Below are 16398 nucleotides of genomic sequence, written 5' to 3'. Positions count from 1 at the left end.
CGTCTCCACTCTTTCAGCTGCAGATGCTTCACTGGTGTCATTTGAGCTAATTGCTTCACTTTCTTCTGCAGGAGATATAATAAATAAAACACTGCTGGCATCCTCTGATGCAAGATGCTCAGTCTCTGCATTGATTCAGAGTGTGTGGCCTCTTCGGGTTCGGCGTCAGAAAGTTCCTCTACGTGTCCCTCAGGATTCAACGCCTCGTTTGTCTGGAAGTCGGGTAAGAGTTGTGATTCTGGCTCGGTGTGGCTGCAGTCCGTTAACGTCAAAGTGTCCGTCTCACTCACGGTTGTCCATTGCTTTCACCTTCTCTTGAATCCTTTGAATCCTCCTCCATCTTTAACCCTGTTGAGGAAACACCTCTACAGCACTCTGAACTGTATCCTGATCGCCCACACTAGCATCGTCCTGAGACGGGTGGAATATATCCGTTGTGGAGCTTCCCACCGATCGGAAACTACCATCATCGTCATCGCTGGAGATGCCATGGCTCATCTCTGGATCTCGATCAGCGTGCGTGTCACTGGAGCTGGGGATGAGACCGGGTGATGGATCAGCTCGTAAATCCTCCATGGAGTTAGCAGGAGCCACGCAATTAGCGGTGTCCTCAGGGTCGTAGGAGCCACGCAATTAGCGGTGTCCTCAGGGTCGTCCATTGACAAGCTTTCAGCGCTGCATCCGGAAGGTTCCGCGTCATCGTCTACCTCTCCTTCGCTTGCCGCTACACTCCCAGAATGACAACCCGTTTCTGTTGCCTGCTGCTGCTCTGAAGCGTAATCCCTACCAGCTGTTTCCTGGTTTTGTTCCAGGCTGTTCGTGTCTGGTGGAGGTTCCCCCTCGTGGAGGCCTTCTATCGAGAGAGCAGATTGAGGCTCCTTGATTACATCAGCGCCGTCTACCAGTGTTGGACTGTAGTCGGATACAAGCTCTGTCAACCCTTCCTGCTCTAAAGAGACGTCCCCATTAGTCCCTCCTTCCTCAGAGCACTCTTTAATTACAGAGTCAGAGGCGTCAGAAACCTCGGAGCCCTCTGATGACGGCGACTGGCCCATGATTGAGGTTTTTACGTCTCCACAGGGCGTTATTGGATCTGTTGGCTCGGTGTCCTCCTCCCTCTTCCTAACTGTGCTTTCCTCTGCTTCCTGCTCTGATCTGTCCTTTCCTTCCTCGACCTCCTGTCCTTCCCAGATCGCAGCCTCGTCTTTATCAGTTTCCTCCGCCTGTTTATCACTACCTTCAGTTGGTGGTAGAAAGATTCCCACAGTGAGGCTTTCCTCCTCTGCTGCTGCTGCTTCACTGCTCAAACTCTGGGTGGGAACCGCAGGCTGCCCTCTTCCCTCCTGCTCCGGTTGGCAGTAATCTCTCCCAGTGTTTGAACGTGGACACACCCGGGGGCCGAGGCCATGCTCCTGAGGCCGTGTGTCTGACGTGGGAACCCTCAGAGACAAACCCAAGTCTCTCTCTGCACTCCCAGTCTCACCATGTCCACAATCAACACTGCTGCTGCTTTCCACGGAGCAGCTTTCCAGCCAGCTTGTTGTGTCCGAGCTCTCCGACAGCTGTAGTCGCTCCTGACAGGTTATCTCCTCCACACCATCACAACATTCAGCTGCTGTGTGCAGAGAATCAAAGTGCAGCTCCAGTACAGAAAGCCCCTGCAGAATACAGAAGAGAAGCAGGATAAATGTTAGCTTTCCCCCTCGGAGAAACCAACAGCTCTCGAGTTCTTATCAATCGCCAACTCTGTGATTGCATAAGGTGTTCCACCGGTTATACAAACTCAGCTTGAAGGTTAAAACAAATGAGGGCAGGGAAAAGACAAACAATCTGACAATGTTTAGCAGCAGCAGCAAAGCTCCTAAAGTGAGTGGAGAGAGAGTGGTAAAAAGGGCAGGGTGCAGAGGGGGAAAGTACTCAGATCTGGTACTTGAGTAAAAGTAGAAGCACTCAGATCTTGTACTTGAGTTAAAGTAGAAGTACTCTGATCTTGTTCTTGAGTAAAAGTAGAAGTACTCAGATCTGGTACTTGAGTAAAAGTAGAAGTACTCAGATCTTGTACTTGAGTAAAAGTAGAAGTACTCAGATCTTGTACTTGAGTAAAAGTAGAAGTACTCAGATCTTGTTCTTGAGTAAAAGTAGAAGTACTCAGGTCTTGTTCTTGAGTAAAAGTAGAAGTACTCAGATCTTGTACTTGAGTAAAAGTAGAAGTACTCAGATCTTGTACTTGAGTAAAAGTAGAAGTACCAGAGTGTAGGAATACTCTGTTACAGTAAAAGTCCTGCATTCAAAATGTTCCTCAAGTAAAAGTAGAAAAGTATTCTCATCAAAATATAGTTAAAGTAGCGACAGTAAAAGTAGTCATTGTGCAGATTGGTCCATTTCAGAATAATAGATATGATATGTTTTATAATGATTGATCATGAAAGTGTTCTCAAAGCTGGTAAAGCTGCAGCTAGTTTGAATGACTTTGTATACTGCAGGGTAGCTGGTGGATTTACTCCAGGTGGAACTAAAGTCTGATTTAACACTTGATTAGATTTCACATCATTCATCCAGATCTGAGAAGTAACTAAAGGGATTAAATACATGTAGTGGAGTAGAAGTACACCATTTATCTCTGAACTGTAGTGGAGTAGAAGAACAAAGTAGCATAACATGGTTCAGTTACTTTACACCTCTGGCAGGGGGCTGGGACTCACCTTGAGATGGTGTTTCAGGTGCAGCAGCTGCTCCACGCTCCTCTGGAGGGTCGGGGGGTCGAGGCCGGGGTGTAGCCTTAGCGTCAGGGTGTGTGTGTTCAGCCTGGGGAGGTGGCAGACTACCCGTGCGTCCGTACACACCGGCTGGACGCTCTCAGTGTCTCTGTCCGTCTCAGCCCTGTTGGAAATAAACACTTAGATCATCCCGAACAGCCTGAAGAGTGATGACAGCAAAACGTGTTAAATGGTGATGTCACACAAAACAACATCCTTTCTTTTGATAATCCGCACGCATTGCTTGTGTTTTGAGTGGGTTAGTCCATTGGTCAAATCCTGAGGTTTATTCTAGCTGGTAGTCAATCAATCAGGGTCGCTGTCAAGTAAAGATGCTACTTTCCTTTCTCTGTCGTAAAACACTCCACTTTAAGACCACTCCTACGATCGGCTTTTCTGAGAAGGTTTCAACCGTGATGTCAGCCCCCTTTCTTTTGATAATCCACGTGTATTGTTGTTTCCTCTAGAGTTGGTAAGGGTTAATCCATTGGTCAAATCCTGAGGTTTGTTCTAGCAGGTAATCAATCAATCAATCAATCAATCAATCAGGTGCTGTCAAGTAAAGATGCTACTTTGCTCTCCTGTCGTAAAACACTCCACTTTAAGACCACTCCTACGATCGGCTTTTCTGAGAAGGTTTCAACGGCAATGTCAGCCCCCTTTCTTCTGATAATCCACATGTATCTTTGTTTTTCTTCCAGAGTTGATAAGGGTAGGTCCATCAGTCTATTCCTGAGATTTATTCGAGCTGGTAATCAATCAATCAGGCGCTGTCAAACGGAAAAAAAAGGCGTAAAAATGCTACTTTCCTTTCCTGTCGTTAAACACTCCACTTTAGGACCACTCCTTGTCAATAAGCTTTTCTCAGAAGGTTGTAACCGTGGTAACAGCCCCTTCTCTTCTGATAATCCACGTGTAGTGTTGTTTTTCCAGCAGAGGTGGTAAGGGTTAATCCATTGGTCAAATCTGTGGGTTTATTCTAGTAATCAATCAAACAAAAGTTCCAGGCACAGCGGCAAGTCAACCAGAACTTTCCTCTCCTGTCGTAAAACAGTCCACTTTAAAACCACTCCTTCTCAATAAGCTTTCTGAGAAACCCTCACTCCCACTGCTGCCGTCGCTCTAAGGTGGAAGTATGTGCGGTTCATAAAGACAGTGCAGTAAAGGGGGAGACACCTCCCAGTCAGGCAGCTCTGCTTGCGTAATCCTGGGTGGATTGCTTTCGCTGCGAGGCCCTGAGAGCTGAGGTCACCAGCCAGGCTGCGAGTGACTTCACTTCTCATGAGGGAGATGTAATTACTAACACATAAAGAGGGAGTCATAAAGCAGCTCCAGTGCACGCCGGGCAACGAGCGCGCTCACTAAGTGCTAGTTGTCTTTCAGCTTGTGGCATCTTCATTTTCAGCTAAGTGAAAACTATTCTGTTGAGTGCTTAAAAGACATGAAAAGGCTCTATTTCCACTTGAAGCCGTGTTTTTATCTTAGCTGTTTTTCTCTCCACACAGTTTAATGTTTCACTAGAAAGGGAGGTGAAGAATCTGACCTCGCTAGTCAGAAAGAAGGCATAGTTAACCTGTTGAGCCCCGAGCCTGTTTTTCAGGTCTCAGGCTTGAAAATGACATTCCCAGAACAGATGACCTTATCTTCACTTCGAAAAGGGTTAAATTAATAATTGTTTTTCTTAAATCAATGATAAACATGTGAGTTGGATGTAGAAAAGTCAGAATCAATATAGCATTTTTTTTTATTTTAAAGTAAATTCAGATTGAACATAGTAACAACATTTTAATTATAGTGTCCGTCCAAAAAAAAAACATTACTTATAGTGAAAACCACCCTGGAATGATGGGATGGTAGGGCTGCTCGATTATGGCAAAAATCATAATCTCGATTATTTGGGTCAATAATTGATATCACGATGATTAAAAACGATTATCCATTTACTTTGAAAACATCGATTTATTGGTGAAAAAAAATGTCAACAGTATGTTTTGAACAGTTGATTACCCTGAACGTTAAGTATAATTCAACTGAAAAACCAATTTTAAAAAAATGTATTAAAAAAAAAAAAGAAGAAGAAATAATAATAAAAAAAATAATCGTTTTATTTCAATTACGTTGTTTTCGTAATCGTTGCAAGCCATAATCGTAATTGCAATTAAAATACGATTAATTGAGCAGCCCTATGGGATAGTAGACTGAAAGCTTTAGGAATCCAAACTATAACATATAATAAGTACCTTGTATCAAGATTGATGCAAAACAAGTGAAATCTAAGCTTTTTAGAGAGATTTAGCACAAAAAAACACTTCTGGGGTCATTTGGGTGGATTTTCCATATCTTTGGCCCCCCTTGGTCGATTTTGATGATTGACACCTCTTTTGAACCGTTAGAGCCAATAGAATTGAGGGGAGGTTCCTAAATCCATCGAAGCATTTCCATTGACGAGTGAGAGTGATGCGCACGCAGTTTGCCCAAAACCGGAAGCTGGGTTGTAGCTCTAATAGCAGCCAATATGAAATCTACGGTTTTTACAAAAATGGAATGATGGACTATCAGTAATCATTTCAAAGTGACACAGACACATTGGATTAACCATTGGATTAACCTTCAGCAGCGTTTTTATCGTTTTAATGCCATCGAACACAACCTTTGATCAGAAAAACAGCAAAGGTAAGACATATTTTCCGTTGTTGGTCCGTAAAGCTACGTCGTGTGTTGTCTGGGTTTGCCTTTGCTGCCCTCAGGCTCAGGGCTAATTCAGAGGCTTGGTATTACTATTACTACTATTGTGTTTCGTTTAGCTAAAAGTGGTTCATATCGTCAGTTAGCTGAGTTTCTTCCCGTTAAGTGGGTATGACGCACTAATAGGTTTCTAAATGTTAAGAAGTCCTGAGACACAGTTTCGTGAAAAAAAGCCCATAGCCCCGACGTAGTAATAAAAAGCCTTTTGTGTTTCTGAATGGTTTCACGTCTCTCTGTTTACCAACTCCCCACAACTATCTGTCTGCAGGTGAACGTGCTAAGATAGGCTGCATGAAATACTGTATTGTTCATTATTAAATTAGTGCAAGGAGGCTAAGAAAACATAAAGGGAAAAAACACACAGATGCAATGTCCATTATCAATCCTAGGTATTTTAAAGAATAGCTTCTCAAAAACGGTACTGTCATGTGGGCATAAACATTTACTAAAATCACCGGGTTTGCAAAAAGCCGCCCAATCACAATAATATACCTTCCATAGGGTCACTAATAATTTCCTTCGAGTGGAAAGAGATGTTCTAGTTAATCAATATGGCTGTTCCTCAAGCTTCTGCATTGAACTTGGAATGAGTTCACTTGACCAACCCAGTTTAGTTTGAGACCATAAACCACGATATTACACAAATTAGTTTCTTGTAAGAAAGCTATGTAAACCTCTAGTTGTTGGAAGTGGGACATAACCCTCTGCCTTTTATTTGGCTTATTAACTCCTTTTACATTCCAAGATACACATTTGATAGGGTTGTTAATCATCCTAGTGGATCTACCTGCCATACAACCTATGGGCATTGTGGATCCCTGAACACAACACACAAGTGTCCCCTAAGAGCAGCAGGTAGATCATTAATCGGCAGTCTACATCTTTGGGCCACTTAACTTTCCAGATAATCTTCTGCCAACAGAGAAGTGTGTGTGTTGTAGGGCTGTACCCGAATATTCGACTATTCGAATATTCGTTCGTTGGCCAACTATTCGGGTTTCAATTTCATTATTCGGATATTCGTTTTTTGTTTTTTTTCTAAATGTATGCTATTAATAAAGGCGAACTGCCATATTCTTATACTATATTTAGACTTTTGAATTGCACTGTTAAAATGCGGAAATATATACAATCTCAGCCTGTGCTCCTGACATCGCGTTCACTCACAGTCACGAACGCAAACGGCACGTTTCACCTCGTTTCACACACCTGAACACAAAATGTCGAATACTTCAGCTGCGTGGGACCATTTTAAATTGGACGACGGTAAGAAGAATATGTGCCAAATATGCGATAAGAAACTGGCCTACCACGGTGGCACAACAGCTCTGAAAAGTCACCTGGATGCTGTGAGTAGTAGCCTAGCTTAGCTTAGCTGTTGTCAAGTTGCGACGATGAAGCTGCTTTATCCGCCGTTTAAACAGTAACGCATACATGCCAACCTTTCCAAATCCAAAAGAGGTAGGTTTGCACGCGGCAAATGTGCTCGCCCAAATGAGGTAATCAGAAGAAATGGAACCCCAGTAATTACATGTATAAACCATGTATTTAACATATATTGCATTATTTTATGCATTTATCAGAAAAAGTGGTAGTTTGGTAAACAGTGACATCAACGACATGTCTGTAAAATGCCCGAAAAGTAAAAGAATGGGAGATAAATATCCCAAAGTCTCCACATTTTATGATATTTTTAATGTGTTTCTGGTCCTCTTTCAGTTGAGACAGTGTAGATGAAGGATGTGTCAGGATGTAGAACTCTAGTTTGAACATTGGATAAAGCCAGGTTCATATTCTTGTTTCATGTTGTTGACATATTAGAGTCAAAGGTTTGCACAGAGCGAAATATCTTGGTGTTGCGCCATAAATCAGAAAATACTGCATTAAAAAAGTCAATTCCTGCATTTTTCTACTGATAAAGTCTGATATAAATAATGTACAGGCTTTCAGATTGCTGTAGTTCACTAAACAAAAAAATAAATATCCCCAAATCTCAAAATGGTATTATATGTTTAGTGTGTTTGTGGTCCTCTTTAAGTTGAGACTGTAGGATGCTTCCAGAAAAGACCAAACACTGGATGTCTTTCAGTTGCCAACATGTGTTTTCGTGACACTGATATTAACGGGGTAACCCTGCAGGACTCAAATGCCTCGTCTCTGTACCCCCCCACCCCCCCCCATCCAATTCTCTATTTTATCCGAATAGTGAAAAATAATAGGAGCAATGTGGGAACATCTGGGGCTAAGGCAATTATTGGCATACAGTTCGTTCATTTATTTTTCGTTGTTCATTTATTTAAATACTGTTTACTGTATCGGTAACAAGTGTTACACTGTTAGGCCGACTGTTACGGCTAAGTTATTAAAAGTATTGTTGTTATAACAGAAATAGGTTTTTTGTATCTTCAGATTTGGTACCCGGGCGCTGCTGGGTCAAATGCAGAGGACACATTTAGTTTTAATGTTTGCGAGTACTGAGACAATAAATAAATATAAATCCTAATAGTATGCTCTTTCTGCGCTTCTGCTTAACAGCGTGTTGTCAGGTGTCTCGGATTCGGAGCGTGTTATGAAACCTTTTATAAAAAAAAAAAATTGTATTAAAAAAAAAAAAAATCTCTCCGCACCGAATATTCGAATATTCGCTGCTGATTATTACCGAATATCCGGAGCCCGAAAAATGGTATTCGGGACAGCCCTAGTGTGTTGTTGACACTTTTTGTTTGTTGCCTACACTTCGTTAGAGTAGGTCTTGTATCATCGTGTGACCGTTATCTATTAAAGGGGCCCTATTATGCTCAGTTTCTGGGTTATAAAGTTTAAAGAAAGTTAGTTTTTTAATTACCTGTGGAGATTTATATATAATTATTAAGTGGAAACCAGACAGTGCACATCCACTAAAGCAAACAGAGACAATAAAGACAATTACAGTATTAAATATAGATGAATTGAAGTTCAGCAACTCAGTTTGACATTGTTTGTGTGTCATTAAATTGTTCGTGACAAAAAAACACCCAGCAACAACAACAACGTACTCATTATCTTTCAAAAATCCATATCTCTTCACACTGTGTGTACATAAAGTAGGGCAACGTCCACTGAAGCTCAGAGTACATTCAGTCTTATCTCTTATATTATCTCCTTTTTTCTCATGTTTTGATTTTGAAACATGCCTAAACTTTAAAACCCACTATTTTATATTAAAGTACACATCCTTTGACTGTTATATAATATATACTGTAATGGACCTGAACTAACTCTGCCTTTAGTTGAAAACCTGTAATATTACATATATATTATGTAACATGTATAACTATAATAAATATTTTAATGGTTTTACTGTGTATTTTGTTCCCTGAATACCAGATACATGAAGTTAGCTACATTATAGCATGTTTTAAAAATAGCACCACTGCATTTCTTGTCCTTGAAAATGTAGGATTAGTGACGAGAATCCAGATCCCAAGCTACTGGTAAAATAACAACTAATGGCGCCATTGGGCAAATATGCGATGGCCTTATAGCACCAAATCTTCCTTAGTTACGCTCTAACAGTGACAGTTCATGTTCTTATCATCAAAAGCACAATTCATTCACATATCTGCTGGACTAACACAGAAAGTGCATAAAGTAGGGCAACGTCCACTGAAACTCAGAGTAGAATCACAGTTGTATCTCTCATATCTTCTTCCCTATGTTTTGATATTTAAACATGCCTAAACTTTAAAACCACTATGTTATATCAATGTATATCATATATACAAAAATACATGCATCCTCTGCCTGTTATACAGAAAGTCCTTACTGTTTGAGGAGCTCGACGAGGCGTTCGTTTCCTCTCAGCTCTGCAACAGCGGAGGGGGTGTGGCCTTGTCTGTTGACCAATCGCAGAGCTTCTCTCGCTCCAGGTTGCTGCAGCAGGAAGTGTGTGACCCGATAAAGACCCCGACGAGCGGAGAAGTGGAGCAGAGTCTCCTGAGGATCCAGGTCTGAGGACGAGGACAAGAATGCAGAGATAAATACAAAAGTAGAGACTCATTAAAGAGAGAGACAGGAGAAAGGGCAGCAGTCTAGGCGACACGATTTGTGGTTCAGAATCCGACATACCAGGCCTGCTGCAGCCCGGCAACATGATGTCCAATTAAACCAGAACAGGGTCCACAGTGACTCCACAGACCTTTACAAACACCACTGTATCTCTTTCTGCCTAATATTTAGCAAACTGTACATAAAAATTACTTTTATCTTGCTGTTTTTTTTGTGGACGACCAATTATTTTTGTCATTTTCAAACATTTTCAACATTTTTTTTGTAGGTAAAAGCATCTAGATGTATCTTTGTGACTCAAAACATCTTGTTATTTCTGACCCACAGCTTTTGTAACACTTGACAATGAAGTTAAGTTTGACATACTTGGAAGTAAACACTTTATTCTAAGGTACACATATTCACTATCAACTAGTTGTTCATTAACATGCATGAGTTTTTCCTCAATGACCCTCTAATTAGTGCTTACTTATTGTAAGGACGTTGTTGAGTTTTGGTTTTAATATGTTCAATATGGGCCTCATGAGGAAGCAGAACCACAAGAATAGTCTATCTATATGGTCTATTCTTATGTAACAAGACATGAAACTATAAGTATTAATTGTGTCAAAATAACAAAAAATGCTGTTTTTCTAACTCAGAATATATTCCCTATTTTAAAGTGAAGTCTTGTTCATAACAAATAAGCTAGTAGTTTGACTCTAATATGTTAATGAACAACTAGTTGCTGGTGAATAAGTGTACCTTAATATAAAGTGTTACCAAACTAACTGTTGTCTTACTGTTTTTGTTGTGGACGACCAATTAATGTTCTTATTTTCACTATTCTTTTGTAGGTAAAAGCACCTGAATCTATCTTTGCGACTCAAGACATCTTGTTATTTTTTTCTTATTTGTTTTACCAACAGCTTGTGCAACACTTAACAATGAATAAACCAACATACTTGGACGTAAATACTGTATTTTTGGATTAAAACGAACATGGCAATCTGCAGTGTTTTGAAAAATGGTAATTTGTGTATGTCTATCAAACTCCCATTTTTGTTTTAGTCCATTATTAGCCCCATTTATCAAACTCCTTATAACACCACACACACACACACACACACACACACACACACACACACACACACACACACACACACACACACACACACACACACACACACACACACACACACACACACACACACACACACACACACACACACACACACACACACACACACACACACACACACACACACACACACACACACACACACACACACACACACACACACACACACACACACACACACACACACACACACACACACACACACACACACACACACACACACACACACACACACACACACACACACACACACACACACACACACCAATATAAACTCTCCGTTACCTTGGTTACAACACAAAATGTTTTATGTTTTAAAATGAAACCTTTGGGATAAGTAAGTAGAGAAGTCAACAACAAATCTAACAGAGGTCTAGTCTAGATATGTTATGCAGTAATTACGTTTAAGTTGAAGCGGGTGATATAAACGATAAGAGAAGTGTTGTTTTAGGGGTCTCTAAATGGTGTGTTGGTGTGAAACGTCTCCGCTTCAGGACCAGATGTGTTTTAATGCAGAGTCAGTTCAGACTGCAGCTGCTCTCGGTTATTTATAACAGCAGAAAGTGCAGGAATGAGAAAGATAAAACATGTACAGCCAGTACAGAGTCCACGTGTCTCCACTGTTATGACAAAGACTGGGTTTCACTGTTCCTCTGCACTGTTTTCCCTCTGCTGTCCACACGCACAAAAAGCTGGTATTTATTTGAGCAAACAGGGAAAATGCTTTTCAGTCAGATACTGAAGGCAGATGTATATTTCTCTTGTCTGTGATTTACTGTGCATGTGCAGAGTTTGTTCGTTGGTTGAAAATCATTTTTAAAATGCCTAAAACTGAGCTCTGTAAAGTCTCTTCGCCTTCATTTGTTTTTAGCACATACATCCGAACATATATTTATATATGATGTCAATAAGCAGTATTTTTGTTCTACTGTACGGTATTTCATTTTACATTTGGTTAATATCTTCTATTTTACTTATTCGTGCATTTTTACCTGCCCCAATGTGTCACTTGCACCAGTTTATGTATTTCTTCTTAATATGTTTTACGTATAATGCATTGTTGGAGAAGCCTGTGACTTAAAGGGGCCCTCTAATGTGTGTCTACTGAGATGTTTCCATGGGTGCGTTCACACCGGAGTACTTTTAACCGTACTTTTCCCGTTTGGTTCCGTTAGTGCCTGGAATTTTGAATTCACACCAAAAAGAGAACTTTTTTCCGAGAACTTTAACTCCCATTTTCAATCCCTGCTAGAGAGGTGGGACTATCCTGAGGAGAAAAAAGTACCAATTTCGATTAGCTGGGCGAATTGCAAACCACGCCCTGCAAACATCTGAAAAGTGTTGTGAAGCCGCCATTGTATTTGCTGTCATTATCATTATTAGCATTAGCATTAGCCCCGCGCACAAACGGAGAGAGACTAACTTATGGCAACACAAAAGAAAACATGGGAGCGGTGGAGATGAGGAGGTGTCGGCGTTCTGGCGATTTACTCGGAAGTCCCCAACTCCGGGGACTTCCGGCCGGGGACTTCGGGTGGCAGTATACGCCGTGAAGTGGTTTGCGGCCTGCCAGTAAACCCAAAGCAGAAGAAGAAAAAGTGACGTCAGCGGCTTCATTTGCGTAATCTTCCCTCAGGGAGCTTATTCCGGTGTGAACGCGATCTGTACTTAGTTCTATGGGGGTACTAAGTTCTGGTACTAAGTGCTGGCACTAAGTGCTGGGCACTAAGTGCGGAAAAGTACTTGGTGTGAACGTGGCTCATGCTTTAATGTTCAGAAAGGTCTTTATTTTTTTCCCTCTAGAGGGAGAATTCGGATTTGAGCCTTTGCAGACCATTTACATGCACACACACCTCTATGACACACTACAGGAAAGGGAAGAAACCCCAAAAGCATTATGGGATTCTTTAATATCTGCATTGCCAATAACTATGCTGTAGCTAATGTTATCCTGTTATCAGCACCACACTAACCATTAAGCAACATGCAGTGGTTGTGTCTGCTGATGAGAGGCTCCAGTCCATGTACAGAGAGCAGGTCTGCACCCTGAACGATGGATATCAAACCTAATGGGTCAAATGAAATGCTCCACTTGGCGGGACAGGAATGTGAGGTGCAGGAAATGCCTTACTGCTGTGTTTGATGAGTGGTTCCTCAAAAGTGGCTGCCATTACATCTGGGACATTTTGCTGTTGCACCGGGTGGGGGTCAGCTGGGGTAAATATGTAGTTATAGCTTTTTGCTGCAGAACAGGAATCACTGAAACAGCTCCACTGCTTTTTGGCAGACATCATAGCTTAGTTTGTTCACTACCTTTATCAAATGGTATTTCTTTCTTTGGGATCAAATAACTGCTTTCATTATCTATTAAAGGTTTCCTTCCTCCTTGAATCCTTACATGTGAAAAGTAGGCTGCAACTAAAACAAATTGTAGTAATATGCTGATTCCTTTAAGTCCAAGATAGGGTCTTTAAATGTTTATTCAGATAAATCCCCCAATATATTCAGTTTAAACCCTAGTATGCTCTTTTTTGGTTTCCCCTCTCCTGTAGTGTGTTATATAGGTTTGTGTGCATGTCAATGGTCTGCAAAGGCTCAAATCCACTAGGACGCTCACTCATGGGAAGTGGTGTATTCTATTTTACTCTAAATGTGACCATCAATTTACAAAATATACGTTAAAAATGTTTCACTGGGGGAATAAATCCTGTTTGAAGCAGGATTACTTTTGTACACAATCAAACGTGATTTGCGGTGTTTTTTTAATTACCCTGCTGAAAATTAGAAAGAAATGCAGGTTTATTTAGACTTTGAGGAAATGGAAGTTAAGTCAAACGTTAAAGCTAAGTGGGTCTTATTTTGTAAATAATTGGGACATTAAAGTTAAACGGATTTTACAGTTCGTATTGGTTTGAGACTGCAGATCAATTAGTCTATCAGGATAGTAATGAGAAATAACAGATTATTTCACACAGTGATTGAACACCAGTTCATTAGCAGCAGGTTTGAGCAGTAACACATTACAGGTAACAGGATCAACTAATCAGGGTACAACAAAAAGTAGCTGTATTCCCTTAGAGTTCAATAAAAAAGACTTAATCTTCTTCCCTACGGTCTCATTGTTCTGTTGTCTTACATAATGCACTTCAGTAAAAACATCTAATTGATATTTCTATTCTCTATTTTATTAACGCTGCATATTTTGATATTGAGGTAATCCAAAAGTAATCAGGTTACTTTTATATTTTGGTACAGGGATGAAATTGTTTAATCATAACTTGGTGTTTACGGTTTATTTATTTGTATGTCATTTTATCTTTTGTTGATTACCATTTAAAGCGTTTTTGTTTGTTTATTTATATGTTGTTTTAATGTTTTTGTTTGTTTGTTTTTCAATAAAAAACGTATTTTTTTAAGAAGAAAAACATATATGTATACAGTATGTCAATAATTGAGTTTTTGGGAGAAGGGGTGGGATTAAATAAGTGTACCCTTCTTCCCACCCCTTTTTCAGATGTGTAATTAAACAGATCATTTGTTTAAATATTATTTTTGTTTGTCCATTTGACACTTCTTGAGTTTGCATAGTATAATAATTCTCATGTTTCATTATTATTATTTTGTTGTTCCACTCGTTCCATTGACATGCTGGTTCCAGATGAAGTAATTTGCAGCGTGTCCACATTGTGAGGGATGATGGAGATAAACCACCGCCACCTCCACCTATAGTCCTCCGCCATCCATCATCCGACCGATCTGATAAATGGAGCGCAGCGTCTCACCCCCCTCCCCTCCCCGAAGCTCTGCCACACAACGTCTTGTGTTGAAGTGGTGACACATCGAGAGGCAGAGCCTATTAGAGCTCACATCAATCACCGCTGCTGCAGGAGGCCGCCTTCCACATCACCAACATGACAACTGACTCTGTGTGTGTGTGTGTGTGTGTGTGTGTGTGTGTGTGTGTGTGTGTGTGTGTGTGTGTGTGTGTGTGTGTGTGTGTGTGTGTGTGTGTGTGTGTGTGTGTGTGTGTGTGTGTGTGTGTGTGTGTGTGTGTGTGTGTGTGTGTGTGTGTGTGTGTGTGTGTGTGTGTGTGTGTGTGTGTGAAAACCCTTTTCACAACAGTACCGGGCAGATCTAATCGGCAGGGAGGTCATTTAATGAAAACTTGTTTTGACGACTTTCCCTTTCAGGCTCCAAACAAACGATGAATAAAACATGTTAAGCAGTGTGAGAGCTTCCACTTTTAACTGCAGACCTGCTCGGTTTTCATGTCTTTTGGGGGAAATCCTGCTGGTTTTGTTGGTTCGATGCAATATCCAAGTCTAAGTTAAACCGTGAGATGTTATCTTTACGGAAGCCAGAGGCAGAGGCAGCAGTAACGACTCCCTAAAGGCTTGTTCGTGCTGCTTCCCAGAGAGCAATTACCCGCAGAGTTCGTCACCACATCAGATCCTTTGGATTCCTTTAACTGATTAAAGTCGGCGGACTCACTGGTTTGAGAAAATTGCTTTAAATACACTTTATTTTTAATAAAAATGTTTGTTTGTTTGCACTGGGATCGCTGTTTCTCAGAACCCAAAGTGCTGTCTGCAGACATGAGACCTTGTTTACTTCCTTACTTACCAACTACCATCCAAAATGTCTTCCTAAATTCCTTCCGTCCCTACCTATCTACTTCCTCCCTTGTTTCCTTTCTTCCTTACTTCCTTCATACCTTCCTAACCTACCTACCTAATGTAGATTTTTTATTTGTTAGTTTGTCTATACGACACTCTATGAGTATGCACTAATTGGTCAATACAAAAAAGTGCTGATGATAAAATGCCTAATTATCAATAAAATGTTGATATAAGATTTAAAAAAAAACTGAAATACAATTTAATTAGGTGTGTTTTCATCTTCAAAAAACATATATAATGTTAATAATATTAGACCAGATGTATCCCATTTATCCAGGACAATAACATCTTGGAAATGCTGACACAACAACAATCACACAGCATGTGACAAACCCACACAGAGAGGTGCCATGAGTGTCATTATGCCCTGAACTATAATTTGCCGCCATGTCTAACACTCGGTCTGACTCGTGGACGTGTTCCTGTGTGAGTGAATGACATGGTGCCAGAAGCTCACCAGTGCTGTGGGAGAGTTTGTTGCCCAGTAAGCTCCACCCTGGCGGCAGGAGCAGGTGGTGCAGAGCCAGCTCCAGGCTCTCGTCCAGACGCTCACACTCCTGCAGGGGAATCTGACACTCGTCCAGCAGCAGAGCGCCATCGAGGCCGTCAGAGCGCCCCGCGGTGCTCACCTGGGGGAGGGGGACAGAAACATGAGTTTAACTGAGGAGGGGGGGAAGGCATTTTCCCCTAAAGCACTCACTTTAAAAAGGTCCCCTATCATACTGTTTTTCATCAATATATTACAGGTCTCAGATATATACAGAACCTGTCTCTGATTGGCTGAAACACCAAACAGATCATTGCAGCATTACCCATAATCCCCTCTGTTTCAGCCCTGTTTCCAAAGTGCTGATTCTCTGTCTGTTACTTTTGATGAAAATAAGGAGCCCCTCCCCACGCCCCTCTGAGAGAGATTTGGTTACAAAGAACTCAATGGTGCTCTAGGAGGAGATTCAGGTGATAAGGGGGGGGGGGGGGGTACCTTGGTTGCTGATTGGCTAATGGTTACACAAGACAAAACATTGTTATGACATCATAAAGTGGCCAAAAT

General features: G+C 41.1%; 1 protein-coding gene across 1 annotated transcript in view; it reads right to left on the bottom strand.

Moving 5' to 3' along the window:
* Nucleotides 1-16398, bottom strand: part of LOC307027956 (uncharacterized protein) — a gene marked incomplete at its 5' end in the record, with an annotated part of 181547 nt that overhangs the window by 93171 nt on the left and 71978 nt on the right. The window contains 5 exon segments of the mRNA XM_079662650.1: nt 346-615; nt 618-1658; nt 2703-2880; nt 9307-9490; nt 15805-15976. Of these exon segments, the coding sequence (XP_079518776.1) occupies nt 346-615; nt 618-1658; nt 2703-2880; nt 9307-9490; nt 15805-15976 (1845 nt within the window).

This window comes from Notothenia rossii (genome assembly GCF_949606895.1).
Source record: "Notothenia rossii genome assembly, chromosome: 2".
Classification (NCBI taxonomy): domain Eukaryota; kingdom Metazoa; phylum Chordata; class Actinopteri; order Perciformes; family Nototheniidae; genus Notothenia; species Notothenia rossii.
The sequence above is the reverse complement of the archived record's forward strand: the minus strand, read 5'-3'. Positions and strand labels throughout refer to the sequence as shown.